Here is a 23,986-nt window from a genome sequence, read left to right on the forward strand (position 1 = left end):
CGAGCTCCAAAAAACTCAAGTCCCTTGAGTTGGGATATCTGCCAATCTAGTTTCTGTCTTCTCAATGGCCTCCGAAGTCATCCAGGTAGCATCCTCTAAAGGTTGATTCTTCCATTTGACTAAGTACTCCAAGTAATTCTTCTTCCTTGTCTTCTTGCTAACCCTTTGATCCAAAATGCACTCTATCTCAAGTTTGAGAGGGGGTGGAAGTCCTTCCAACATAACTGGGCCAGAAGAATCAGATAGACCTGCAACACAAACATCATCCATAGTACCCTTATATGCATATATGTCAGAAACATTAAATATAGGAGATAGACCAACATCAGGGGGTAGATCTATCTTGTAGGAATTTGTCCATCTTTTTAGGATCTTGAAAGGACCTATCTTTTTCATGAGTAGCTTGGTATACTTCTCTTTATGGAGCCTCTTTTTTTTTAGATGAATCATCAGCATATTTCCCACCTTGAATTGAACATCTCTCCATGTGACATCTGTTGCTTGCTTGTACTTTTCAGAGGCTTGAACCAATCTATCCCTGACTTGTTGGTGTATGTCTTTCATGACTTCAAAAAAATCATCCGTTTGAGAACTCCTCCTTTCAATATTATGTACCTCTCGGAGTTCAAAAACACCTCTAGGATGGGTTCCATATACAATTTGGAAAGGACTCAGTCCTGTACTTCTGTTCACAGAGTCATTGTATGAAAATTTTGCTTGTGGAAGAATGTCATCCCAAGTGGCCCCATGGTCCTTAGTCGAGCACCTCAACAAATTCCCAAGGGATCTATTAATCACCTTTGTCTGTCCATCAGATTGAGGGTGATAAGTAGAAGAGAAAGACAAATTTGTCCCCAACCTACGTCACAAAGTCCTCCAAAAATGTCCCACAAACTTAGGATCCCAATTTGATATGATACTAAAGGATAACCCATGAAGTCTAACAACCTCCTTGAAGAACAAACCTGCAATACTAGAAGCATCATGTGTAACTTTGCATGGCAAAAAGTGTGCCATTTTTGAAAATATGTCCACAACAACATATATACTAACATATCTTGATTTATTCCTAGGGAGACCTAAGACAAAGTCCATGCTAACTGAATCCCAAGGTTTGGTAGGGATGGGTAATGGAGTATATAGACCTGCATTGGAACTTGTCCCCTTTTCCCTTTGGCATATCCCACACTCTGGCACATACTTTCTTACATCCAATTGCATCCTAGGCCAAAAGTAAAATCTCCTAACCAATTCAAGTGTCTTATCAAGTCCAAAGTGACCTGACAAAATCCCACAATGTTTTTCCTTTACAATATTGTCCCTCATGGAGCAATTAGGAATACAAAGCTAACTGCCCTTGAAAAGTAAGCCTTCTTGAAGAATATAATCAGAAAACTTAGTATGATACCTGTCATTCCTGTCCTTACAAACCTTATAGGCCTCCTTGAAATCTTCATCCTCTTGATACATGTCTTTAAAGGTAGTGATTCCCAAGCTTTCCAATTGAATCTCATGGATTGCTAAGTTCCTCCTACTAAGTGCATCAACAACTTTATTAGCCACACCTTTCTTATGTAGGATAGTGAAAGTGTAAGCTTGAAGATATTCCACCCACTTCATATGCCTGTGATTTAGTTTCTCCCGCCTGTTCAAAAAACAGAGCATGGCTATCAGTATACACAATAAACTCCTTAGGTAAGAGATAATGTCTCCACTTCCTAAGAGATTGCACCATAGCATACATCTCTAAGTCATATGTAGAATAGTTTTGCTTCGCTTCATTTAGTTTCTCACTGAAAAATGCCATAAGCCTACCCTCTTAACTCAAGACTCCTCCTATGGCCTTCTTTGATGCATCACACTCAATAGTGAAAACCTTGTGAAAGTCAGAGAGTACTAGAATAGGTTGTTCTGCAATCTTAGTTTTCAAAAACTCAAAAGACCTGTCAGCCTCCTTAGTTCAAACAAATGACATTTCCTTCCACCTTTTATGGTTTCTATCATTGGTGCACTAACCCCACTGAAATTCTTAATAATTTTTCTATAAAAACTTGCTAACCCATGGAAACCTTTTACCTCACTTGCTGATTGAGGGGTTGGCCAGTTTAGAATCGCCTCCACCTTAGATGGATCCATTTTCATATTGCCTTGAGAGATCAAAAACCCAAGGAACACTAGTTCTTCTTGCAAGAAAACACATTTATCCAAATTGATCTTCAACTGCTCCTCATGTAACCTTTTCAACACCAAATCCAAGTGCATTAAATGTTCACCCCTGTATTTACTAAAAATCAATATATCATCTAAATACACTGATAGTTCTGATACTTAATGTAAAGTACATATGCCAATAGCTAACAAAATGAGAGCGGGGGGGGGGGGGGGGGGGTGAATCATACAAACTTAATCTTCCATAAAAACAACAGATTCAATCTCGATAACTTATACTTCAGCAATATAATCAAAAACATGCAAACTCCTAAACACATAATCATCATAACACTCATAACACCAGATTTAACGTGGAAACCCAAATAGGGAAAAACCACTATGGGATTTCGGACCCACTAAGAAATATACTCTTCTATAGTATGCTCGGTTAAAAGCAAATCCCGTTAAAGATTACAAACACATTGCTAGATGTGACTCGGTTAAGGGATTTCCCTCAGATCTGTTAGGATCTTCACTTTGTTAGAAGTGACCTTGTTAAAGGATTTCAAACACTCAACTAGAATGTTACCTTGATAGAGGGTTTACAAATAAGACTGTTAAGTCCACTCGGTTAAGAGATTTTCTGTCACTTACAAAATAATAGTAATAAAATATATCTGCAACTTCACATCTAAAATGCTAAAGAAGATTCTTATTTGCTCAAAACAATCTAGTCATAGGACTTATCTTGTCCCTCTGCTGGGCTCTCTACTCTGTTATTCAAACAGGTCTTCAAGCTTCTGTGCTCGGTAATCACTATGTAGCATCCCCTGTGGATACACTTGCCCGCATTCATTGTTTATCAACAATTCTTTATTTATAAACAATTACTAACCGCTTAATCTCCTTGATCACCTTTCCCATGATCAATCTTAGCCATTAGATCTTCAGACTTGACTAGGTTCAATGTATCCTTTCAATCTACACTGTAGATCTTCCTGCCGATTTTCCTTTTCCATAGTTCCTTAACAAACTTCATGCACGACATACCAATCATTTATACATCTCCAACTAATCATTGTCCTTCATTAAATAATGCTTTTATCCATCCAATGCGTACTGTCATAACTCGGTTACAACTCGGTAAATACTAAACTTTACTCGGTAGACATTCCGCCTTCATTAACTGATATCGATAACCTTAGGGTTTACCGACTAGGTTCCTTAGGGTTTACCAACTAGGTTCTTTGCTTGGTTGCATAGTATAGTATTAACCTTACAATCAACAACATATGTAGGATATCAAAACAATCTAAACATCATGATCTCATCATTGTCTAACTCAGTAATAGTTTCCCATTGAATAACTTATTTCTCCCCTTATTCATCACATTCTTTCTGTGTCTTTTACTGACATCTTAATTCTCTTCAAATCAATCTTCTTAAGATATGGCAACATCATACTGAATCAGATAATCAATTTCTTCACATCAATGATAAAATAATGTTATAAAGATAGTTATCATCCTTCTTCGGATATATCAATAATCTTCAACAACCTTCTCAATATCCTTAATGAATATCAACAATCTCCTGATAGTGAAATGCCAACAATCTTTCTTACTGTAATGCCAACAATCTCCCCCTTTGGCATTGATGGCAAAACCAACAATTAAATGGTAATACCAACAAGATATTTCAAAATGATTTGGATTCAGATTGCTATTAGACTTCTCCTATTATCCTTAAGCTGTTAAAATCTTTTGAAGTCTTCTCCCTTTTTCATTAGGCTACTGAGCTGTTGACTTGCATTTAGTCTTCTCCATTTTTGCAATCTTCTCCCCTTGTCATAAGTCTTCTGTTATTCATCATTCAGGGCTTTACCGTTCAGTCAACCATTTAGCCTTCCAACCATTTAGTCTTCTCCCCCTTTGACAATAATGCCATAAAGTAAAAGAACTAAATCATGATTTCTTCCTCTATGAGGTGATTTCCCTTGCTGTGTATCATCTCAGTCTCAGTCAGAGTAACTTGTCTCTATTCACTTTTTCTTGCACACCTTTAGAAAAACCTTCTAAAGTGTGTAAATCAGTATCAATCCATAGATAATATTTTGTAGATTCATCGAATTGATGCTTTCACCGAACTCGGTCAGTGAGTAGAAGATAGGGGTAGGACCCCTAACTTGCTTCTGAGATACTCAAAAGTGTCCCTTGGCAATGGCTTTGTGAAGATATCTGCTAATTGCTCCTTTGAACTGATATATTCTAGCACAACTTTCTTCTCTTGAACTTCTTCTCTGAGATAATGATACTTTATAGATATATGCTTTGTCTTAGAGTGCATTACTGGATTCTTTGAAATGTTAATGGCACTAGTATTATCACAGAATATAGTTACTGGCTCGGTAAATTTCTCATTTATACCTTCCAACAATTGTTTGATCCATGCTATATTGGTGCAATTCAATGCTGCAACAACATATTCAGCTTCTGCTGTTGACTGTGAAATACATCCTTGTTTCTTGCTAAGCCAACTCACTAGTCTTTCTCCCAAAAAGAAAGCTCCACCACTTGTGCTTTTCCTGTCATCTATGTTGCCTACCCAATCAACATCAGTATAAACTTTTAAATCAAAATTATTCCTCTTTTCATATACTAAGCCATAATCTTCAGTGCCTCTCAGGTATCTGAAAATTCTCTTGATTGCTGTCATATGTGTTTCCTTGGGATCTGCAGAGAATCTTGCTACAATACCTACTGCATGTGCTATATCCGGTCTACTATGCACAACATATTGCAATTTTCCAATCATAGATTGGTAAAGTGTCTCATCAACAGATGCAGATTCATCATTCTTTGATAATTTACAGTTAGTAGTCATAGGAGTACTTACTAGTTTAGAATCCTCCATTCCAAATTTCTTCAAGATTTCCTTTATGTACTTGGATTGAGTAATGAAAATCTCATCTTTCATTTGCAATATTTGTAAACCTATAAAATACTTTATCTCACCGGTTAGTGACATCTCAAATTCTTTGCACATTTCATTTCCAAAGTTCTTGCATAGAGAGTCATTTCCACAAAATATAATGTCATTAACAAATATGATTGAGATCAGTATTCCATTGTCCTCATCTTTCTTCATGTACATGTTGCTATTTTCACTTGTCCTTATAAAACCAATCTTGATTAAATAAGAGTGCAATCTTTCATACCATGCTCTAGGTGCTTGTTTCAGACCATATAAAGCTTTGTTTAGTTTGCATACCTGATCTTTACTCTTGTCTTCAACAAATCCTTCAGGTTGTTCAATATAAACTTCTTCTTCTAGTATACCATTCAAAAATGCAGATTTAACATCCATTTGATATACCTTAAAATTTTTGAAAGCAGCATATGCCAACAGTGTTCTTACTCCCTCAAGTCTAGCCATAGGTGCAAAAGTCTCACCATAATCTATTCCTTCTTCTTGAGCATAACCTTTGCAAACTAGTCTTGCTTTGTTGCGAATGACCTCACCTTTCTCATTTAGCTTGTTTCTAAAAATCCACTTAGTATCGATTACATTTTTGTCCTTCGATCTTGGGATCAATGTCCATGTGTCATTCTTCTTGATTTGATCAATCTCTTCTATCATAGCATTTACCTAATCTTCACTGTTAAATGCCTCTTTCACTATTCTCGGTTCAAATTCAGATATTAGACATGTGTTCTGTCTAAGTTTGTTCCTTGTCATCACTGGATCATCCTTATATCCTATAATCTAACTTGATGCATGATGTCTTCTGACATACTTGGCTAATATAGGCTTGGTAGGTTCTGTATGATCTTCTTCATCACTCGGTAATTGGACATTATCTTCATTTTCTTCAGTAGCTTTCTCGGTTGAACATAAACAAATTCTTCATAATCTTCTGGTTCTTTGGAACTTCCTTCATCATTTCTTTCTACAAATTCATCAATTTTCACATTTGCACTTTCTACTATTTTGTTAGATGATTTGATCAGACATTTATATGCTTTACTTCTAGAAGAATAACCAAGAAATGTTCCTTCTTCACTTTTCTGATCAAACTTTCCATTTCTGTCATCTTTGTGAACATAGCATCTACTTCCAAAGATTTTAAAATAACTTACATTAGGTTTCTTGTCATACCAGATCTCATATGGTGTCTTCATAGTTCCTTTCTTCAATTGAACTCGGTTCAGGGTGTAAACTGCAGTGCTGATTGCTTCTCTCCAAAATGTTTGAGGTACCCTCTTTTCTATCATCAGGGTTCTGGCACAATCCACAATTGATCTGTTTCTTCTCTCGGCTATCCCATTTTACTGAGGTGTTCTTGGTGCAGATACTTGCCTCTCTTTATACCATGATCATTGCAGAATAAGTTAAATTCATCAGAAGTGAATTCTCCTCCTCTATCAGATCTAAGACATTTCAGTTGTCTTCCTGTTTCATTTTCAACTCTTGCCTTTTACCATTTAAACATTTGAAAAGCTTCTGATTTTTCTTTTAAAAACATAATTGACATCATCCTTGAGTAATCATCCATAAATAATATGAAATACTTATCACCATAATAACTTTGAACTTTGATAGGACCCCAAAGATCAGTATGTACTAGATCTAAAATTCCTTTAGAAGTGTAGGAATTACTTGTAAAGCTTGATCTTGTCATCTTACCCATCTGGCATCCTCGACACATAGCATTCTCAGGTTTTTCAAGACTCAGTAGACCTCTCACTCGGTGCTTCTTACTTATTTTGATCAGATCATCAAAATTTACATGACAAAACCTTTTATGCCATAACCAGGTATCATCTAACTTTGCATAAAGACACTTGTTTCGAGTTGAGTCAAGATGAAATGTATTACCTTTTGTTTGTGTCCCGGTAGCAGCTAACTTTCCATGCTTGTCATGAACTTTGACAATTCCTTTCTGAAATTCTATTCGGTATCCTGTATTGTTTAGCTGTGCTACACTCAACAAATTGTATTTCAATCATTCAACCCAGTATACATCATCACATTTAGCATTGTCAAGAAGTGTTATAGATCCTTTACCTTTCACTGGACATGGTGCATCATTACCAAATCTTACATAGCCTCCATCATAGTCTTCTAATTTAACAAACTTGTGTTTATCACCTATCATATGATGTGAGCATCCACTATTTATGATCCAAGAATCATTATTATTTATGTGAGATATTAGGGATTTTTCTTCATACCTCTCTTCATCAGATCCATCCTTAATAGCCACATAAACAACTTCCTCAGTATCAGTTTCATCAGATTTGTCATCGTTGGATTCCTCATCAACTACTAGACATGTCCTTCTATCTCTCCTTCTGAAGTCTCGGTTTCCTCTGTATTGGTAGTCTTTCTGCCTGTTATCTCGGTATTCTCTCTTTTCACTAGATTCTTTGTCAGGGCAGTTAGAAGCCATATGTCCTATCTTATCACAATTGAAACATTTTAAAGGTAGCTTTCCTTTATGCTTACCTTTGCCTCTCGGTAACCTTCTAGCTAATAATGCCTCAAACTCTTCTTGCTTCTTGATTTCCTCATACAGTTTGTGCACTTCTTCCATGTTCTTACAAAATCTTTCACTTGCTCCACTGTGATTCCCTTCAGAGTACTTACTCATTCTATCATTGTAATCATCAGATTCACTAATATGAAAAGAACTGAATGCAGATTCAACTTTATTTACCGAAGACCCACTGTTATCAAAATTACTTAACTCAAATGCATGTAGCTTACCAATAGTAGCATCTAAAGAAACTAGCATGTTAGGTATAAACCTCAATTCATTGATTATAGATACTTGAATAACATAGGCTGGTAGAAGGATTCTCAACAACTTACTTGTTATATCCTTTTCTTCAATAGTTCCACCTGCTCCTTTAATTTGATTGACAATCTCCTTTAGTCTTGTACTGTATTGGGTTATGTTCTCACCTTCATTCATTCTCATGGATTCAAGTTGTCCTCTTAGACTATCTACTTTTCCTCTTTGAACATGCTCATCACCTCCATACACAGATATGAGCTTAGTCCATATTGCTTTTGCATCATTACAACCTTCTAGATCATTAAACTCTGAGTCAGTCAATGCTGATGTAATTTCAATCATAGCTTGAATATGTTCTTGCTTTGCCTTTATCTCTTCCAAGGTCATAGGGTTGGTGCTTGGTGCAATATAATCATTCTCCAGATAATATGTTGCATATTCTCCAATTCCTGATAAATGCAGCTTCATCCTTTTCTGCCATGTGGAGAAACTTGACTTGTTCAGCTTCGGTGCATCCCTTTTATACATCTTCAGATGTTTGCCTCAAGTACCTTTAAATTTTTCTTCTAGAGTCCAAAGCTCTGATACCAATTGATAGTTCTAATACTTAATGTAAAGTATAGATGCCAATAGCTAACAAGACAAGAGGGGGGGGGGGGTGAATCATACAAACTTAATCTTCCATAAAAACAACAGATTCAACCTCGGTAACTTATACTTCAACAATATAATAAAAAACTACTAAACATGCAAACTCCTAAACACATAATCATCATAACACTCATAACACCAGATTTAATGTGGAAACCCAAATAGGGAAAAACCACTGTGGGATTTCAGACCCACTAAGAAATATACTCTTCTAGAGTATGCTCGGTTAAAAGCAAATCCTGTTAAAGATTACAAACACATTGCTAGATGTGACTCGGTTAAGGGATTTCCCTCAGATCTATTAGGATCTTCACTTTGTTAGAAGTGACCTTGTTAAAGGATTTCAAACACTCAACTAGAATGTTACCTTGATAGAGGGTTTACAAATAAGACTGTTAAGTCCACTCGGTTAAGAGATTTTTTGTCACTTACAAAATAACAGTAATAAAATATATCTGCAACTTCACATCTAAAATGCTAAAGCAGATTCTTATTTGCTCAAAACAATCTAGTCATAGGACTTATCTTGTCCCTCTACTGGGCTCTCTACTCTATTATTCAAACAGGTCTTCAAGCTTCTGTGTTCGGTAATCACTATGTAGCATCCCCTATGGATACACTTGCCCGCATTCATTGTTTATCAACAATTCCTTATTTATAAACAATCGCTCACTGCTTAATCTCCTTGATCACCTTTCCCATGATCAATCTTAGCCATTAGATCTTTAGACTTGACTAGGTTCAATGTATCCTTTCGATCTAAAAACATTTTACCTTGCCTCGGGACTTGAAGTCCTTTCTTGGAACTTGCACAAGGTTATTGCGGTTCAATCTGCACTGTAGATCTTCTTACCGATTTTCCTTTGCCATAGATCCTTAACAAACTTCATGCACGACATACCAATCATTTATAAATCTCTAGCTAATCATTGTCCTTCATTAAATAATGCTTTTATCCATCTAATGCGCACTGTCATAACTCGGTTACAACTCGGTAAATACTAAACTTTAGTCAGTAGACATTCCGCCTTCATTAACCAATATCGATAACCTTAGGGTTTACCGACTAGGTTCCTTAGGGTTTACTGACTAGGTTCTTTGCTCGGTTGCATAGTATAGTATTAGCCTTACAATCAACAACATATGTAGGATATCAAAACAATCTAAACATCATGATCTCATCATTGTCTAACTTGGTAATAGTTGCCCATTGAATAACTTATTTCTCCCCTTATTCATCACATTCTTTCTGTGTCTTTTCCCGACATCTTAATTCTCTTCAAATCAATCTTCTCAAGATATGGCAACATCATACTGAATTAGATAATCAATTTCTTGACATTAATGACAAAATAATGTTATAAAGATAGTTATCATCCTTCTTCGGTTATATCAATAATCTTCAACAACCTTCTCAATATCCTTAATGAATATCAACAATCTCCTGATATTGAAATGCCAACAATCTTTCTTACTGTAATGCCAACATACACTACTACAAAATGATTGATGAAAGGCTTAAGAACCTCATTCATGAGTCTCATGAATGTACTAGGGGCATTGGAAAGCCCAAATAGCATTGCCATCCACTCAAATAGGCCTTCATTGGTCTTAAAAGTTGTCTTCCATTGGACTCCATTTTTTATCTTGATTTGATGGTAACCACTTTTCAAATCCATTTTGGAATAGTACTTGGCCCCTCCTAGACAATCCATCAAGTCCTCCATTCTTATCATTGGAAATCTATATCTGATTTTTATCTTTGTAGCGTCGTAAATTGTACGCACTTGCTAGGGTGGTACAATTTCACACCTAGTTTAGCACCCACCTTGGCGCATTTTGCATTTTGCATTGCATTTCCCCTTTAGCACTTAATTAATTAAATTAATTAGGTCTAAGGTTCTATTTTATCATCTCCGATATCATAAAGTTGGGCCCTTTTCATAAAAGTGTGCCCCTTTCATTTTATTCTTCCAATACATCATTTGATCAAAAACCCTAATTAGGTCCTATTTTGAACTTGGGGCGTCAAAACATCTCGAAATCACCTGTAACTTCAGGATTCGCTCTAAAATCATCATATCCGACGGCCTTGAAAATTTGGTGAAAAGTTGTCAGGACCATGGCGTCCGGAGTGCACACGGTCCCGGACATTTTTCCCGAAATTTTAGGAGCGCGATCCAATCATAAAATAAAGCTTAACCCCAAGAAATTGGTGGGAGATTCAATCTCTAGGTCGGCCAAAAGTTGAAATTAAGACCTAGGGTTTCATATATAAGAGCTCTCTTTCTTCATTTGAAAGGATCCGAATTTTGGTTTCAGGGGACCTTCTATGCAGCGAAAGAGTAGATCTTTGAAGAATTCAACAACATTCAACATCCATCCATCAAGCATTCATCAATTTCATTCATCCATTTAGGGCTTTGAAGACATTGAAGAGCAATAGGGGATCACCGACTGAAGATTGGCTTGTACCCCTCCCTTGGGGTTGGGTATGATTTCATGTTGTTTTCATGTCTTTGCATAAGCCTCATTATATCATTTGTATTCATACTTTAGATCACTTTGCATCTTGATTTGGAGCATTTACATTATCATTTACAAGCAATTAGGGTTTACTTTCTAGGTTGCTCTAGTTTGCTTACTTGCATTTTAGGATCTTGCACACACACAAGGTCTACACACACACTACTTTTACAATACAACTTGGCTATTCGTGGAGGTGGAAATCACCAAAGAGGGGGTTTGACTAAGGCAAAACCCTATATAGCCGCCCACCATACCTTTTCAGATATAAGTGCAGATTTTGGGATTCAGACGACGCCGCAAGTTGCAGATCCGACAGAAGCAGACAGAAACTGAGCTACACACCAAAGTTTAGGGCAAAAGACCAGGACAGGGGCGTGTGGTGCCCTGGTCCTGCCAGGACAGGGGCGCTGGGCACCCTAGTCCCTAGGACAGGGGCGCTGGGTGCCCTGGTCCCTAGGACAGGGGCGCTGGGCTCCCTGGTCCTTCTGTTAGACAACGAGTTTTAGCATTTCCGACAGCTTTTCAGGTTGCAAAACAGTAGTTTCAGGAGCAGAATCAGGACAGTGGCGCCTGTGCCCCCGTCCCGAACATTTTCACTCAGATTTTAACTCCGGGTACACATCTGCACTCTTGTCTTGTCCTTGTGTTTACAACTTTCCATTGTTTAATTTCAATTCTGCAATCTTGTTATTAGTTCATACTTGCACTTTGGGGTTAGGAATTGAACTTGCATCATTCTATCTTTCAATTACAACAAAGGAATAGAAACCCTAATAGGTAGCCCGTGACTCTCTCTTCCACAAAAAGAAGTAGCCAATTGTGTGATATCTCTAGGCTCTTTCGTATTCCACAATGTGTGTCAAAAGGTAGGATTAGGGCATGTTAGCCTAGTCTCGCTTTTTCCCCTACACATTTTGGTGAACCCGACGTGAACTTATTATTGCTTTCTCTTGCATTGCATTTGTTAGATCTAGATCTAGATTTAGTGTGTTTCATTTAAGTTTCATTTTCATTAAAGAAAAAAAAAAGGGGAAAAGAAAGAGTGTGTTTCTTTGTTTCTATGCATTGTGTGTTTAAGTTTTATGCAACTTTAATTTCAAAATGTCGGATTTTTATTTGCAAGATGTTCATATTTATGATGATGTAGGCAATTATGTTGATTATTAGTATAGCCAAGATGAATTAGATGAAGCTTTAGATGAGTTTTTGAACCCTAAAGATACCAAACCTTCATTTTACCAAAAACTCATAAACATTGTTACTATGCCATTTCGGTGTGATGAGAAAGATATGTCGAATGATTCCTCTCAAGGGTACATTCCTATCAACTCTTCCACTAAATCTAGTAACATGGTTGTTTTCAATAATCCCCTCTATGAAGAGATGTCTCCTTTTGAATCAAAAGATAAACCTCTTAATAGATATGATCATGCTTTGTTGGATGATGCTCTTGATGACTTTGTGGCTTTATCGAAATCTTTAAACAAGAACAAAACTTCTAAATTAGTTAACATGATAAACCTGAATGAGCATAATAAGCCTCTCTTTGAAGTCCAAGGTGCTTATCCTTCTCCCACCTTTCAAGTTCCTAAATCACCTCTCCTTATTGTCCAAGGAGGGTGTGGTCATGATTCCTTTCTTACTCCGAATAAACCTATCATCACTGTGCAAGGAAGAAAACCTATAAGTCCTTATAGTTATGCCAAGCAATTAACTAGAGAGAGTTATCATGCGGTTGCCCATACTTATAATACTAGAAATAATAGGCAGCCTAATCCTCCTTCTGTTACTCCAGTTTCTCTTCCTAATCCTCAACCAATTCTTCCACAAGCTCCATGTATTTCACAAGTTCTTGGTAAGGAATATGATCTCATAGAACAACTTAAAGCTACCCCTGCTAAGATATCCCTTTGGGATTTGATCCAAACTTCTTTCGCTCATCATGGAATGTTACAAGATGCCTTGAAAGATTTGAATGTTCCTCCACCTAATACATCTAGTAATATAGTGTCTTTGGTTAACTCCGTGATGAATCCTAAAGCTCAAATTGTGTTTACTCAAGATGAGTTGCCTACTAGTGAAATTCAACATCAATATGATCCCTTGATGATTGTGGTTATCATAAATGACACTGATATAAGATGAACACTGGTAGATAATGGCTCTGGCCTTAATGTGTGTAGCATTAATCTATTGCATAAGATGAATGTGGATACATCCCTTATTAAGCCTGACTCTCTTCCCATTCGAGGCTTTGATAATGTGGCTAAGTCTTCATTAGGTATTATCACCTTACCCATCACAGTGGGACCTATTACTTTGCCTACTCCTATCCATGTTATGTCGGGAAATCTAACATACAACTTGTTATTAGGGAGACCTTGGATTCATAGTATGCAAGTTGTCCCCTCTACATTGCATAGACAAGTTAAATTTATTTATAACAATAAGACATATACCTTGATAGGTGATGCTAATCTTCAAGCTTGTTTGCAAACATCTACTTCCAAAGGGAGTTCTTCTAAACCTTCTTCTTCTAGTGATGATTCTTTAAACAAGATACCTATGGACGAATCATCACCCTTTGATAATCAAAATTCTTTGGATGAGCCTAAAGTTCCTGAAGAAGATTCTTCTCAACTTGAATCTACACATGAAAAGGTTTTTGATCCTGAGAAGGTTCTCGCAGAAGACGATTGGGGATCTCTTGATTTTAATCCCACCTTTGTAGGTGAGTATAGGGTTCCTCCTAGAGAGCTTAAAGTTAAAAAGAAGAAAGAAACTAAAGATCAGTCAATCTTACCTGAACCTATGAACAATAATTTTGTGGCCGCTTCTCAAACTTCATCTCCTCACACCTCTAATTCTGAAGAATTTGATTCTTTGTCTTATGAAAAACCACCTTCTCTTTCTGAAATGGCTAATCGTTATGGTCATGGTTTTCATATTTTAGCTAAGTATGGGTATAATGGAAATGGTTGTGGCGATCACGAACAAGGGATAAAGGTTCCCCTAGGGAATAATCTTTATGATGAGACCTTTGGACTTTGTTATAATCCCTACAAGCGCACTAAAGCTTCTAAGAGACCATGTATTAGTGTTAATATTATTTCTACGTCTCTACCAATGAGACACCTTGAGTATATTGATGGGGATCCTTCGCGTGCCTATGCTTTGGATGTCTTTCCTACCGATGATGCTTTAGCTGATTTTTTAGGAGCATATGATACTCTTCCTCGTTATCATCACAATAGGGGATTTCCTTATTGTTTGAACACTGAAGCTTATTTTGGAAGAGAGATTGATAATGATGAGATTGTGGAAGAATTCCCTCAGTTAAAGGATACTCCTCAACAAAGTAATCTTCTCATAAGTGACACCATTGATGTTAAGATGGATCCTTGCAATGAAGAAAAAGTTATTAAAATTGGAAAGTGTTTGGATGAAGAAGAACAAAAACAATATGCAGATTTATTACATGAATTCCCTAAGATCTTTGCTTGGACATATTCTGACATGCCTGGTATAGATCCTAAGATTGTTACTCATAATATTGTCTTAGTTCCCGATGCTAAGCCTGTGAAACAAAAGATTCGAAAAATGAATCCCAAGGTAGCTTTGCTTGTTAAGGCTGAGATTGAAAAATTATTGGAGGCTGGATTTATCCGCCCTATTGATTATTCCCCGTGGATTTCAAATATTGTCGCTGTGGCTAAATCAGATAATAAAATAAGAATGTGTACCGACTTTCGAGATTTAAATAAGGCTTCTTTAAAAGATGATTTCCCTCTCCCAAACATGGACATGATAGTTGATTCTACAACAGGACATGCTTTGTTATCCTTCATGGATGGTTTTTCAGGATACAATCAAATTTTCATTAATCCTCAAGATCAATTCAAAACTGCTTTCACCACTCCTTGGGGTACGTTTTGTTGGGCGATGATGCCTTTTGGACTTAAAAATGCCGACGCAACTTATCAACGAGCGATGACCCTTATCTTTCATGATTATATGCATAAGATTTTAGAAGATTATGTTGATGATATTTTAGCCAAATCCATTCTTCGTATAGATCATATTAAGATCCTTCGTCAAATCTTTGAAAGAATTCGTAAATATCACATGCGCTTGAATCCTCGAAAATGTGTTTTTGGTGTGGATAGTGGAAAACTATTAGGACTCATAGTTTCGCATCGTGGGATTGAGGTGGACACTAAGAAAATAGATGCTATTGTCAACATGCCACCTCCTAGAAATGTGTCTCAACTCAAAAGCTTACAAGGAAAGATTCAAGCTATTCGTAGGTTCGTATCTCAACTTGCGGATCGTACTTTTCCTTTTACTCAACTTCTCAAAAAGAATATCGCTTTTCAATGGAACGAAGATTGTCAACAAGCATTTGAAGATTTAAAAGTATACTTGGCTAATCCTCCTATCCTTCAACCTGCCGAACCTTCTAAACCCTTACTTCTTTATACAGCTGCTTCCTCTCATGCTCTCGCAACATTATTGGCACAACATGATAAAGATGGTAAGGAATGTCCGATTTATTAAATAAGTCGTACCTTACTCGATTATGAGACCCGATATTCTGTGATAGAAAGACAATGCTTGGCCTTGGTGTTTGCGACTCAGAAATTGAGACATTATCTTTTAAATTCAGAAGTCCACGTCATGGTAAAGTTTGATCTTCTGAAGCATCTTTTCTCTAAAACTGATTTATTAGGACGCCTAGCTAAGTGGGTTATGATGTTAACTGAATTTGACCTTAAACTTGTTTCACAAAGAGCAATTAAAGGGCAAGCGTTGACCAATCACTTAGTTGAGGCCCCTTCACCTTTCTCCTTCCCTAACCCTGAGTCTTTTCCCGATGACTTCATTCTTTGTATAGAGAAAGATGAAACTTGGGAGTTATACTTTGATGGCTCTAAGTGTCGTACGAGATCGGGGGTAGGTGTTGTTCTAATTTCTCCTACAAAGAAATCCATTCCCTTATCTTATCGTCTCAATTTCCTATGTACCAATAACATTGCTGAGTATGAGGCTCTTATAGCAGGAATAAAGGCAGCCTTGGCTTTGAATGTAAAGCACATACATATTTATGGAGATTCTCAATTGATTATAAGACAAGTAACATGACTGTATCAAGCAAAACAAGACAAATTATCACAATATAAAGATCTTGCTATCTCTTTGTTACAAAAATTCGATTCTTATACCATGGAACCTGTTCCTCGAAAAGATAATCGACATGCGGATGCAATGGCATGTGTGGCTTCTCTTGTATCTTTAGAGGACCCTGTGGTTGATCTTAAATTTGTTATTCACAACCTTATTTCTCCAGCTATTGTAGATGATTCTAGCTTGGTGACATGTGTGACTTTATAGACTCAGATGAATGGTATTCACATATCGTAAGATACTTGACCGATGGTACCTTTCCTGATTCCGCCAATAGGAACACTAGGGCTAGAATCCGTAAGCTGTCTGCTAGATATATCATTCTTTCTAATGTTTTTTACCGAAGGGGTTATAATGGTCTTCTCCTTAGCTATCTTAACAAATCGGAAATCCCTATTGCTCTTGAAGAGGCACATTCAGGTGCCTGTGGGGGGCATTTTGGAGGCAAATCCTTGGTTCAAAGATTGCTTCGTATAGGGTACTATTGGCAAACTATGCAGAAGGATTCTTTTTCATTTGTTAAGAAATGTCATCTATGTCAACAACACAATAATCTGATTCATGCTCCTGCCCAAGAACTTCGTTCTCATGTAGCTTCTTGGCCTTTCTCTGCATGGGGGTTGGATCTCATCAGTAAAATCTCTCCTCCTTCATCTCAAGGACACACTTTCATTATAACTGCAACAGATTACTTTACAAAGTGGGTAGAAGCTGTTCCCCTTCGCTCTACTACTGCTGAAGTGATTTGTCAATTTCTTCTAAAAAACATTATTTCTCGATTCGGGATACCTTCCACTATAATCTCAGATAATGGGACATCATTTAAGAACAAGGACGTGAAGAAATTCCTCGAGAAATATCATATCAAACATCGATTTTCTACACCATACTATCCTCAATCGAATGGTCAAGCCAAATCATCCAATAAGATAATTGAACAAATTCTTCGCAAAACCGTGAATAAGCATGGTAAGGATTGGAGTACTCAGCTAATCTATGCTCTTTGGGCCTACCAAATGAGTGTACGAATTGCTACAGGAACTACCCCTTATAATCTTGTTTATGGTGCTGATGCTATTATGCCTTTAGAGTTAGAAATTCCATCACTTAGAGTTTCTCTTAAAGGTATAGTAGATGATGACTCTTATAGAGAACAAAGAATTCAACAACTTGAGATGCTTGATGAACAGCATATAAATGCTCTTGAGCATATTCAAGCGTATCACAAAACTCTACAACGAAGCTATAATGATAAGGTTATTCAACGTTCCTTCTCAGTAGGTGACTTAGTTCTCTATGAGAATCAACGCAATGTGAATACCTTACCTGAAGAAAAGGGAAAATTTAGTCCTAATTGGCTTGGACCGTATATTGTTATTGAAGATTATGGATCAGGTGCTTACAAAATAGCGGATGTAGACAATACGCCTCTTAAAGAACCTATAAATGCTATGCACTTGCGTAGATACTATGCTTAATTCCTCATTCCTTACCTTTCATCTATCTTCTTTTCACTTCTTCAAAATTGGATAATATGTTAGCATATCTTTGTTAGAGCAAATAGAATTAAATGATATTTTGTTTAATCTATATTGCTTTGTTCTTGACAAGCGTGTTTCTTTACTCTATAGTTTGTCTTGAATTCATTTATGTAAATTGCAAAATATTTACATTTCCATTATGCTGGCATATTATACAATGTCTTTATGTGTTAAGTAGAATTGTATCATGTTGTGTTTAAGTTTAAATTAAATCACATTAGTTATATGATTCTTAGGCTTAACACATATTTCTTCTCTATCATCAATGTAGTACTTGATTAAATATTTTATTTTAATTAAGTCACACATGTATCAATTTAATCATGGAGCATTGAGAAATCAATCACATGGAAATTAAATTCAGAACATACATGTACATCTACCAAATGTATTAACTTTAATCAAAATATACATTGTTTTAGGCATTAAAGATAACACGTTTGAGACAAAGAGAAGCATATATATATATATATATATGTGGATCATGTGTTCATATACAAAAGTAGGTCACTATACATCCAAAATGTGACCTATCCTACATCATGAGATCATCTCCCATCCCTAGGGCTAGTGGCTGGAGAGTGACGACTAGACGCTCCCTCCTGATCCGGTCGTGAAGGTGGACCCATAGGTGTATAGCGTGATATAGACCATGAATGACTCCGAGAGGAACTCCTACGATCCCTATCCATAAGGATCACGCGATACAAGGTAGCCTCGACCTGAGCTGCTGCTAGGTCACGCTGTGCCCGCTGAAGGTTCTCTGATAGAACTCTCTCTCTCTCCCTCCATATTTCCACCTGTACTCGAAATGGGGAAAACAAGTCCTCATGCCGACCCGCGTTCCCCTGAGGCCTATAAGCAACCTATGAGGAACTAGGGATCTGTGCCATCATGGAAATATCTGTCACTGCTTGCTGGATCAAGGAACACCACTCCTGCACATTAGCTATAGCAGTAGAACAGATTTTGTATTAGTACCATTCTATCAAAACATTAATCAATCAATATAAACCTACTATACTTGGATCTCCCTCGTGCCAGTAGGGATCGTGATATGGTAGCATCTGTGACTGGGAACTACTAGGCTCCCCATGCTCAAATGATCTGTGCACGATGGGTACAGGTCTCCGTATCGCCTCGTGTTCCCCCTTTTGGGGAATAAGAGGAGGATCCAAGGCTATGGTATCATCTCCTGAATGGTGGGGAGCTACATCTGACTCCTCCTCATCATCTCTATCCTCCTCCTCCTCATCATCCTCATCCTCATCTGCATCCTCACCCACATCCTTGTTCTCCTCATCATCATCTCTATCTGTGTCATCCTCCTCTCCTTCCTCCTCCTCCTCGGCACTAGGCTGATCTCCTATGGGTGGATCAAGATCTCCTGCCTCCTCATGACCCTCTCCCTCCTCTGGCTCCTCTGATCTGGATCCCTAATCCTCATCTCGGTCTCCATGTCTCCATGGACCTAGATGGCCTGTCGGGTAATCTGGTGGAAAGATAGGCCCTGGGTATGTCCTCACAAACCATGAGAGATACCTGTGCTGTGCTCCGAGATCTGCGGAGTAATCAGTGACCATATCCTGATCGGACCCCTCTATATCTGTAATCTCGATATCATCTGTTGTAGGTCTCGCTACTGCTCTGGGTCTGGGAAGGACTCGTGAGTGTCGAGTATAGATAGGTACATCAGCTGGAACACACTGCTCTAGCCCAAACTGCCTCCGTACTCGGTCAAAGTAGAATGGGACTATGATATGTGAGTATCGTCCTCTCAGCAGGCGGTTCATCTGTAAGCATGCTAGCTGCCTCTCCATTCCATCCCATCTGTGCATCCGCAGATATGGTCTCCATACTGTCACCTCAGCTGTCAATCTATCGAATGTCACTCTCCAATATAGTAGATCCCCAAATCTCCACTCGCTGGTAAGTGGATAGGCAAACACCCTAGGTCGCTCACTAGCCGCATTCATCGGATAGCCGATGGGCCTGGTGCATGTGAAGTGCTAAAATATCCACACCTGCAGAAGTGTGCATGTCATCAAGCTACAACACTGTCCAAACACATACTCCTCGAGGTCATGATAGAGATGTGCAAGCATACTCCGACCCCAAGCATATACTCTCCTATGTCTCTCCATAGCCCTAATGCACCATGTGAGACCCCCATGCATGTGCGTACCTCGCCCATTAGGGCAAACAACTAGTGCAATGATGGCAATCATAAGACGTCTCACAAGGGGCACCTCTCCTATAGGATGTAAGAGCCAACTGATCATGATGCGACCTCTCGTCTCACTCGGCATGACTCTCCCTATGCAGTATATCTGCTCCCTCTGATGGTCCTTCGTTGACCGATCGGTCGCGTATGTCACGACGGCTCCTTTGATAGGTAGGCGAAGTATGCGGTACACATCCTCAAGTGTGACCGTCATCTCTCCTACTGGGAGATGGAATGTACATGCATTAAGATCCCATCGCTCCATAAGTGCCATCAACATCTCAAGATGGAATCGAATGGCCGACATGAGGATCGCATACCATAAACCCACTATCGATAATATATCCCTCTCTGCCTGAGTTAGCTGAGGAATCTGATCTCATAGACTACGAAGAATCTGCCCCGTAGTGTGCTCTCTCATGTATGGGAAACCCTGCGATGCAAAAACATCAATGTAATCAGTACTCAATCATCAAAATCATCTACGTGAAAAATGAAAACTGTCGAACATCGAAAGCTAACCCTGACACCCCTTGCCAAGCCCTGATTGGGACCATGGCGCCCTTCAGGGACCATGACGCCCTGAGAGGACCATGGCGCCCTTCAGGGACCATGGCGCCCTGAGAGGACCATGGCGCCCTTCAAGGACCATGGCGCCCTGATAGGACCATGGCGCCCTAGGTGGGACCCAGGGTCAGATTCTAGGGCCCGCATTCGATCACAGAAACTCAAATTCAACACAAATGCAAAAAGTCAAAGTCAAAGTCTAGTCAACTCACCTCGTCCAATGGCTCATCACTGATCACGGCCTGTCGCATGATCTCCATCCTCGTGGGACGCTCCGGTCATCGTGAAGGCATGATGATGGCTATGTGGGCTCCGCTACAATGAACAATACTCAGAAATCAACAAAGTGACAAATGCAATAGTCACTTTCGAGGTATATATTTTCATTCTTTATCTTTGATTTCAAAACCCTAATTTTCCTCTATCACTCATTTCATCATAACTTGAGTTTGGGAGATGCGATTTTTGAACCGTTTGTTGTGTAGGAATCGTATTTTTGTTCCCTTACTCCCGGGATGTTCCAAAACGCGCTCTGATGAAGCCTCTTCAGTGAACATCTCTCATCAATAATCTCTCACACAATTTGTCGTAAGTAAACATGCTATCCTATTTCACCTCCCTAATAAGCAAGCCAAAATAGGGGGGGCATATAGCTACTCGCAAATTTCATCACTTTCCTTAGTAAGCATTAGGTGATTCTGTGATCTAACGTGTGTTTTGTAGGGTGCGGTTCCTAACTGTGTACTGTAGATACCGCTGGGGGCTTCATTCGACAGACTTATGGATATATCCTTTTTCAAATAATGTTTACTTTCCTATACTTTAGCTTGCATATGCACGTAGTACTCATATGACCGCTAAAGTGGGGGCTAAATGTAGCATCGTAAATTGTATGCACTTGCTAGGGTGGTACAATTTCACACCTAGTTTAGCACCCGCCTTGGCACATTTTGCATTTTGCATTGCATTTTCCCTTTAGCACTTAATTAATTAAATTAATTAGGTCTAAGGTTCTATTTTATCATCTCCCATATCATAAAGTTGGGCCCTTTTCATTAAAGTGTGCCCCTTTCATTTTATTCTTCCAATACATCATTTGATCAAAAACCCTAATTAGGTCCTATTTTGAACTTGGGGGCTTGATTTCGGGGGTCAAAACATCTCGAAATCACCTGTAACTTCGGGATTCACTCTAAAATCATCATATCCGACGGCCCTGAAAATTTGGTGAAAAGTTGTCGGGACCATGGCGCCCGGAGTGCACATGGTCCCAGACATTTTTCCCGAAATTTTAGGAGCACGATCCAATCGTAAAATAAAGCTTAACCCCAAGAAATTGGTGGGAGATTCAATCTCTAGGTCGGCCAAAAGTTGAAATTAAGACCTAGGGTTTCATGTATAAGAGCTCTCTTTCTTCATTTGAAAGGATCCGAATTTTGGTTTCAGGGGACCTTCTATGCAGCGAAAGAGTAGATCTTTGAAGACTTCAACAACATTCAACCTCCATCCATCAAGCATTCATCAATTTCATTCATCCATTTAGGGCTTTGAAGACATTGAAGAGCAATAGGGGATCACCGACTGAAGATTGGCTTGTACCCCTCCCTTGGGGTTGGGTATGATTTCATGTTGTTTTCATGTCTTTGCATAAGCCTCATTATATCATTTGTATTCATGCTTTAGATCACTTTGCATCTTGATTTGGAGCATTTACATTATCATTTACAAGCAATTAGGGTTTACTTTCTAGGTTGCTCTAGTTTGCTTACTTGCATTTTAGGATCTTGCACACACACAAGGTCTACACACACACTACTTTTACAATACAACTTGGCTATTCGTGGAGGTGGAAATCACCAAAGCGGGGGTTTGACTAAGGCAAAACCCTATATAGCCGCCCACCATACCTTTTTAGATACAAGTGCAGATTTCAGGATTCGGACGACGCCGCAAGTTGCAGATCTGGTAGAAGCAGATAGAAACTGAGCTACACACCAAATTTCAGGGCAAAAGACCAGGACAGGGGCGCTAGGTGCCCTGGTCCCTGGGACAGGGGCGCTGAGCGCCCTGGTCCTTCTGTCAGACAGCGAGTTTCAGCATTTCCAACGGCTTTTCAGGTTGCAAAACAGCAGTTTCAGGAGCAGAATCAGGACAGTGGCGCCTGCGCCCCCGTCCCGAACATTTTCACTCAGATTTTCACTCCGGGTACGCATCTACACTCTTGTCTTGTCCTTGTGTTTACAACTTTCCATTGTTTAATTTCAATTCTGCAATCTTGTTATTAGTTCATACTTGCACTTTGGGGTTAGGAATTGAACTTGCATCATTCTATCTTTCAATTACAACAAAGGAATAGAAACCCCAATAGGTAGCCCGTGGCTCTCTCTTCCACAAAAAGAAGTAGCCAATTGTGTGATGCTCTTTCGTATTCCACAATGTGTGTCAAAAGGTAGGATTAGGGCATGTTAGCCTAGTCTCGCTTTTTCCCCTACACAATCTTATTGATGGCCCTAGAGTCAGTACACAACCTCCATGTCCCTTCTTTCTTGGGAGCTAGTTCTTCTGGGACTACATAGGGACTTATGCTCTTCCTAACGAACCCTTTCTCTAGAAATTCTTGGATCTGTCTTGCAACTTCTGCATTTTGTTCAGGGGTAAGCTTGTATGTTACCTTATTGGGTAGTGTAGCACCTGGTATGAGGTCAATACAATGACTAATTTCCCTTTGAGGGGGTAAGGAGTCTGCGGTACTGTCTGCAACTATCCCTTTATACTTACCTAGCAGATCTTGAACCTCTTTGGGACCTACTTTCTTTTCTATCTCCGAGCCCTTAGGCTGCTTCTTAGGTTCAGTCTTAGGCTTGACAACTATTGCAAAGAAAGGGGTATCTTTCTCCTTCAAACCCTTCATGAACTCCTTCTCATCTACTAGCATAACACTAGTCACAATATGCTTATCCTTATTGTCATCCGGAAGAGGAGTCATAGTGAAGTTCACCCCATTCTTGGTGATGGTGTAAACATTCTTCCTTCCTTCATGCCTAGCATCTACATCATATTGCCAAGGCCTTCCTAGTAGCAAATGACAAGCATCCATTTCTACCACATCACACAACACCCTATCCTTGTATTCACCTATTGAAAATTCTATCCAAAATTCTATCTTGTGAAGTTTTGCCTCTTCAAATATCTCCTTGTTGTATTGAAAAAGGATTATATTTAAGTTCAATTGAAGAGCGGATGTGAGAGTTTTTTTTTTTTTGGCTTAGGGCTTTTGAAAACAAATTTTAATTATCACTTAAGTTGATTTCTTCTCTTGAATGCCACGAGAGCTTATAA

General features: G+C 38.6%; 1 protein-coding gene across 1 annotated transcript; it reads right to left on the reverse strand.

The window, feature by feature from the left end:
• Positions 1-15: 15 nt before the first annotated feature.
• Positions 16-23,633, reverse strand: LOC131858696 (uncharacterized). The gene is made up of 3 exons (XM_059212002.1): positions 23,176-23,633; positions 1,409-1,645; positions 16-859 (listed from the first exon to the last, which is right to left on the reverse strand). The coding sequence occupies exons 1-3, from the start codon at positions 23,631-23,633 to the stop codon at positions 16-18; spliced, it is 1,539 nt and encodes a 512-aa protein (XP_059067985.1).
• Between the last annotated feature and the right edge of the window lie 353 nt (positions 23,634-23,986).

This window comes from Cryptomeria japonica, chromosome 10, assembly GCF_030272615.1.
Source record: "Cryptomeria japonica chromosome 10, Sugi_1.0, whole genome shotgun sequence".
NCBI classification, from domain to species: domain Eukaryota; kingdom Viridiplantae; phylum Streptophyta; class Pinopsida; order Cupressales; family Cupressaceae; genus Cryptomeria; species Cryptomeria japonica.

Excerpts from the sequence above, each read along its gene's own strand:
- LOC131858696 (XM_059212002.1), bottom strand. The coding sequence starts at position 23,633 with ATGACTCCTCTTCCGGATGACAATAAGGATAAGCATATTGTGACTAGT. Across the intron at positions 1,646-23,175 it reads AAGAAAGAAGGGACATGGAG|GCGGGAGAAACTAAATCACA; the intron begins GTTGTGTACTGA and ends TTTTTTGAACAG. Across the intron at positions 860-1,408 it reads TGTAAGGACAGGAATGACAG|GTTGGGGACAAATTTGTCTT; the intron begins GTATCATACTAA and ends TTTGTGACGTAG.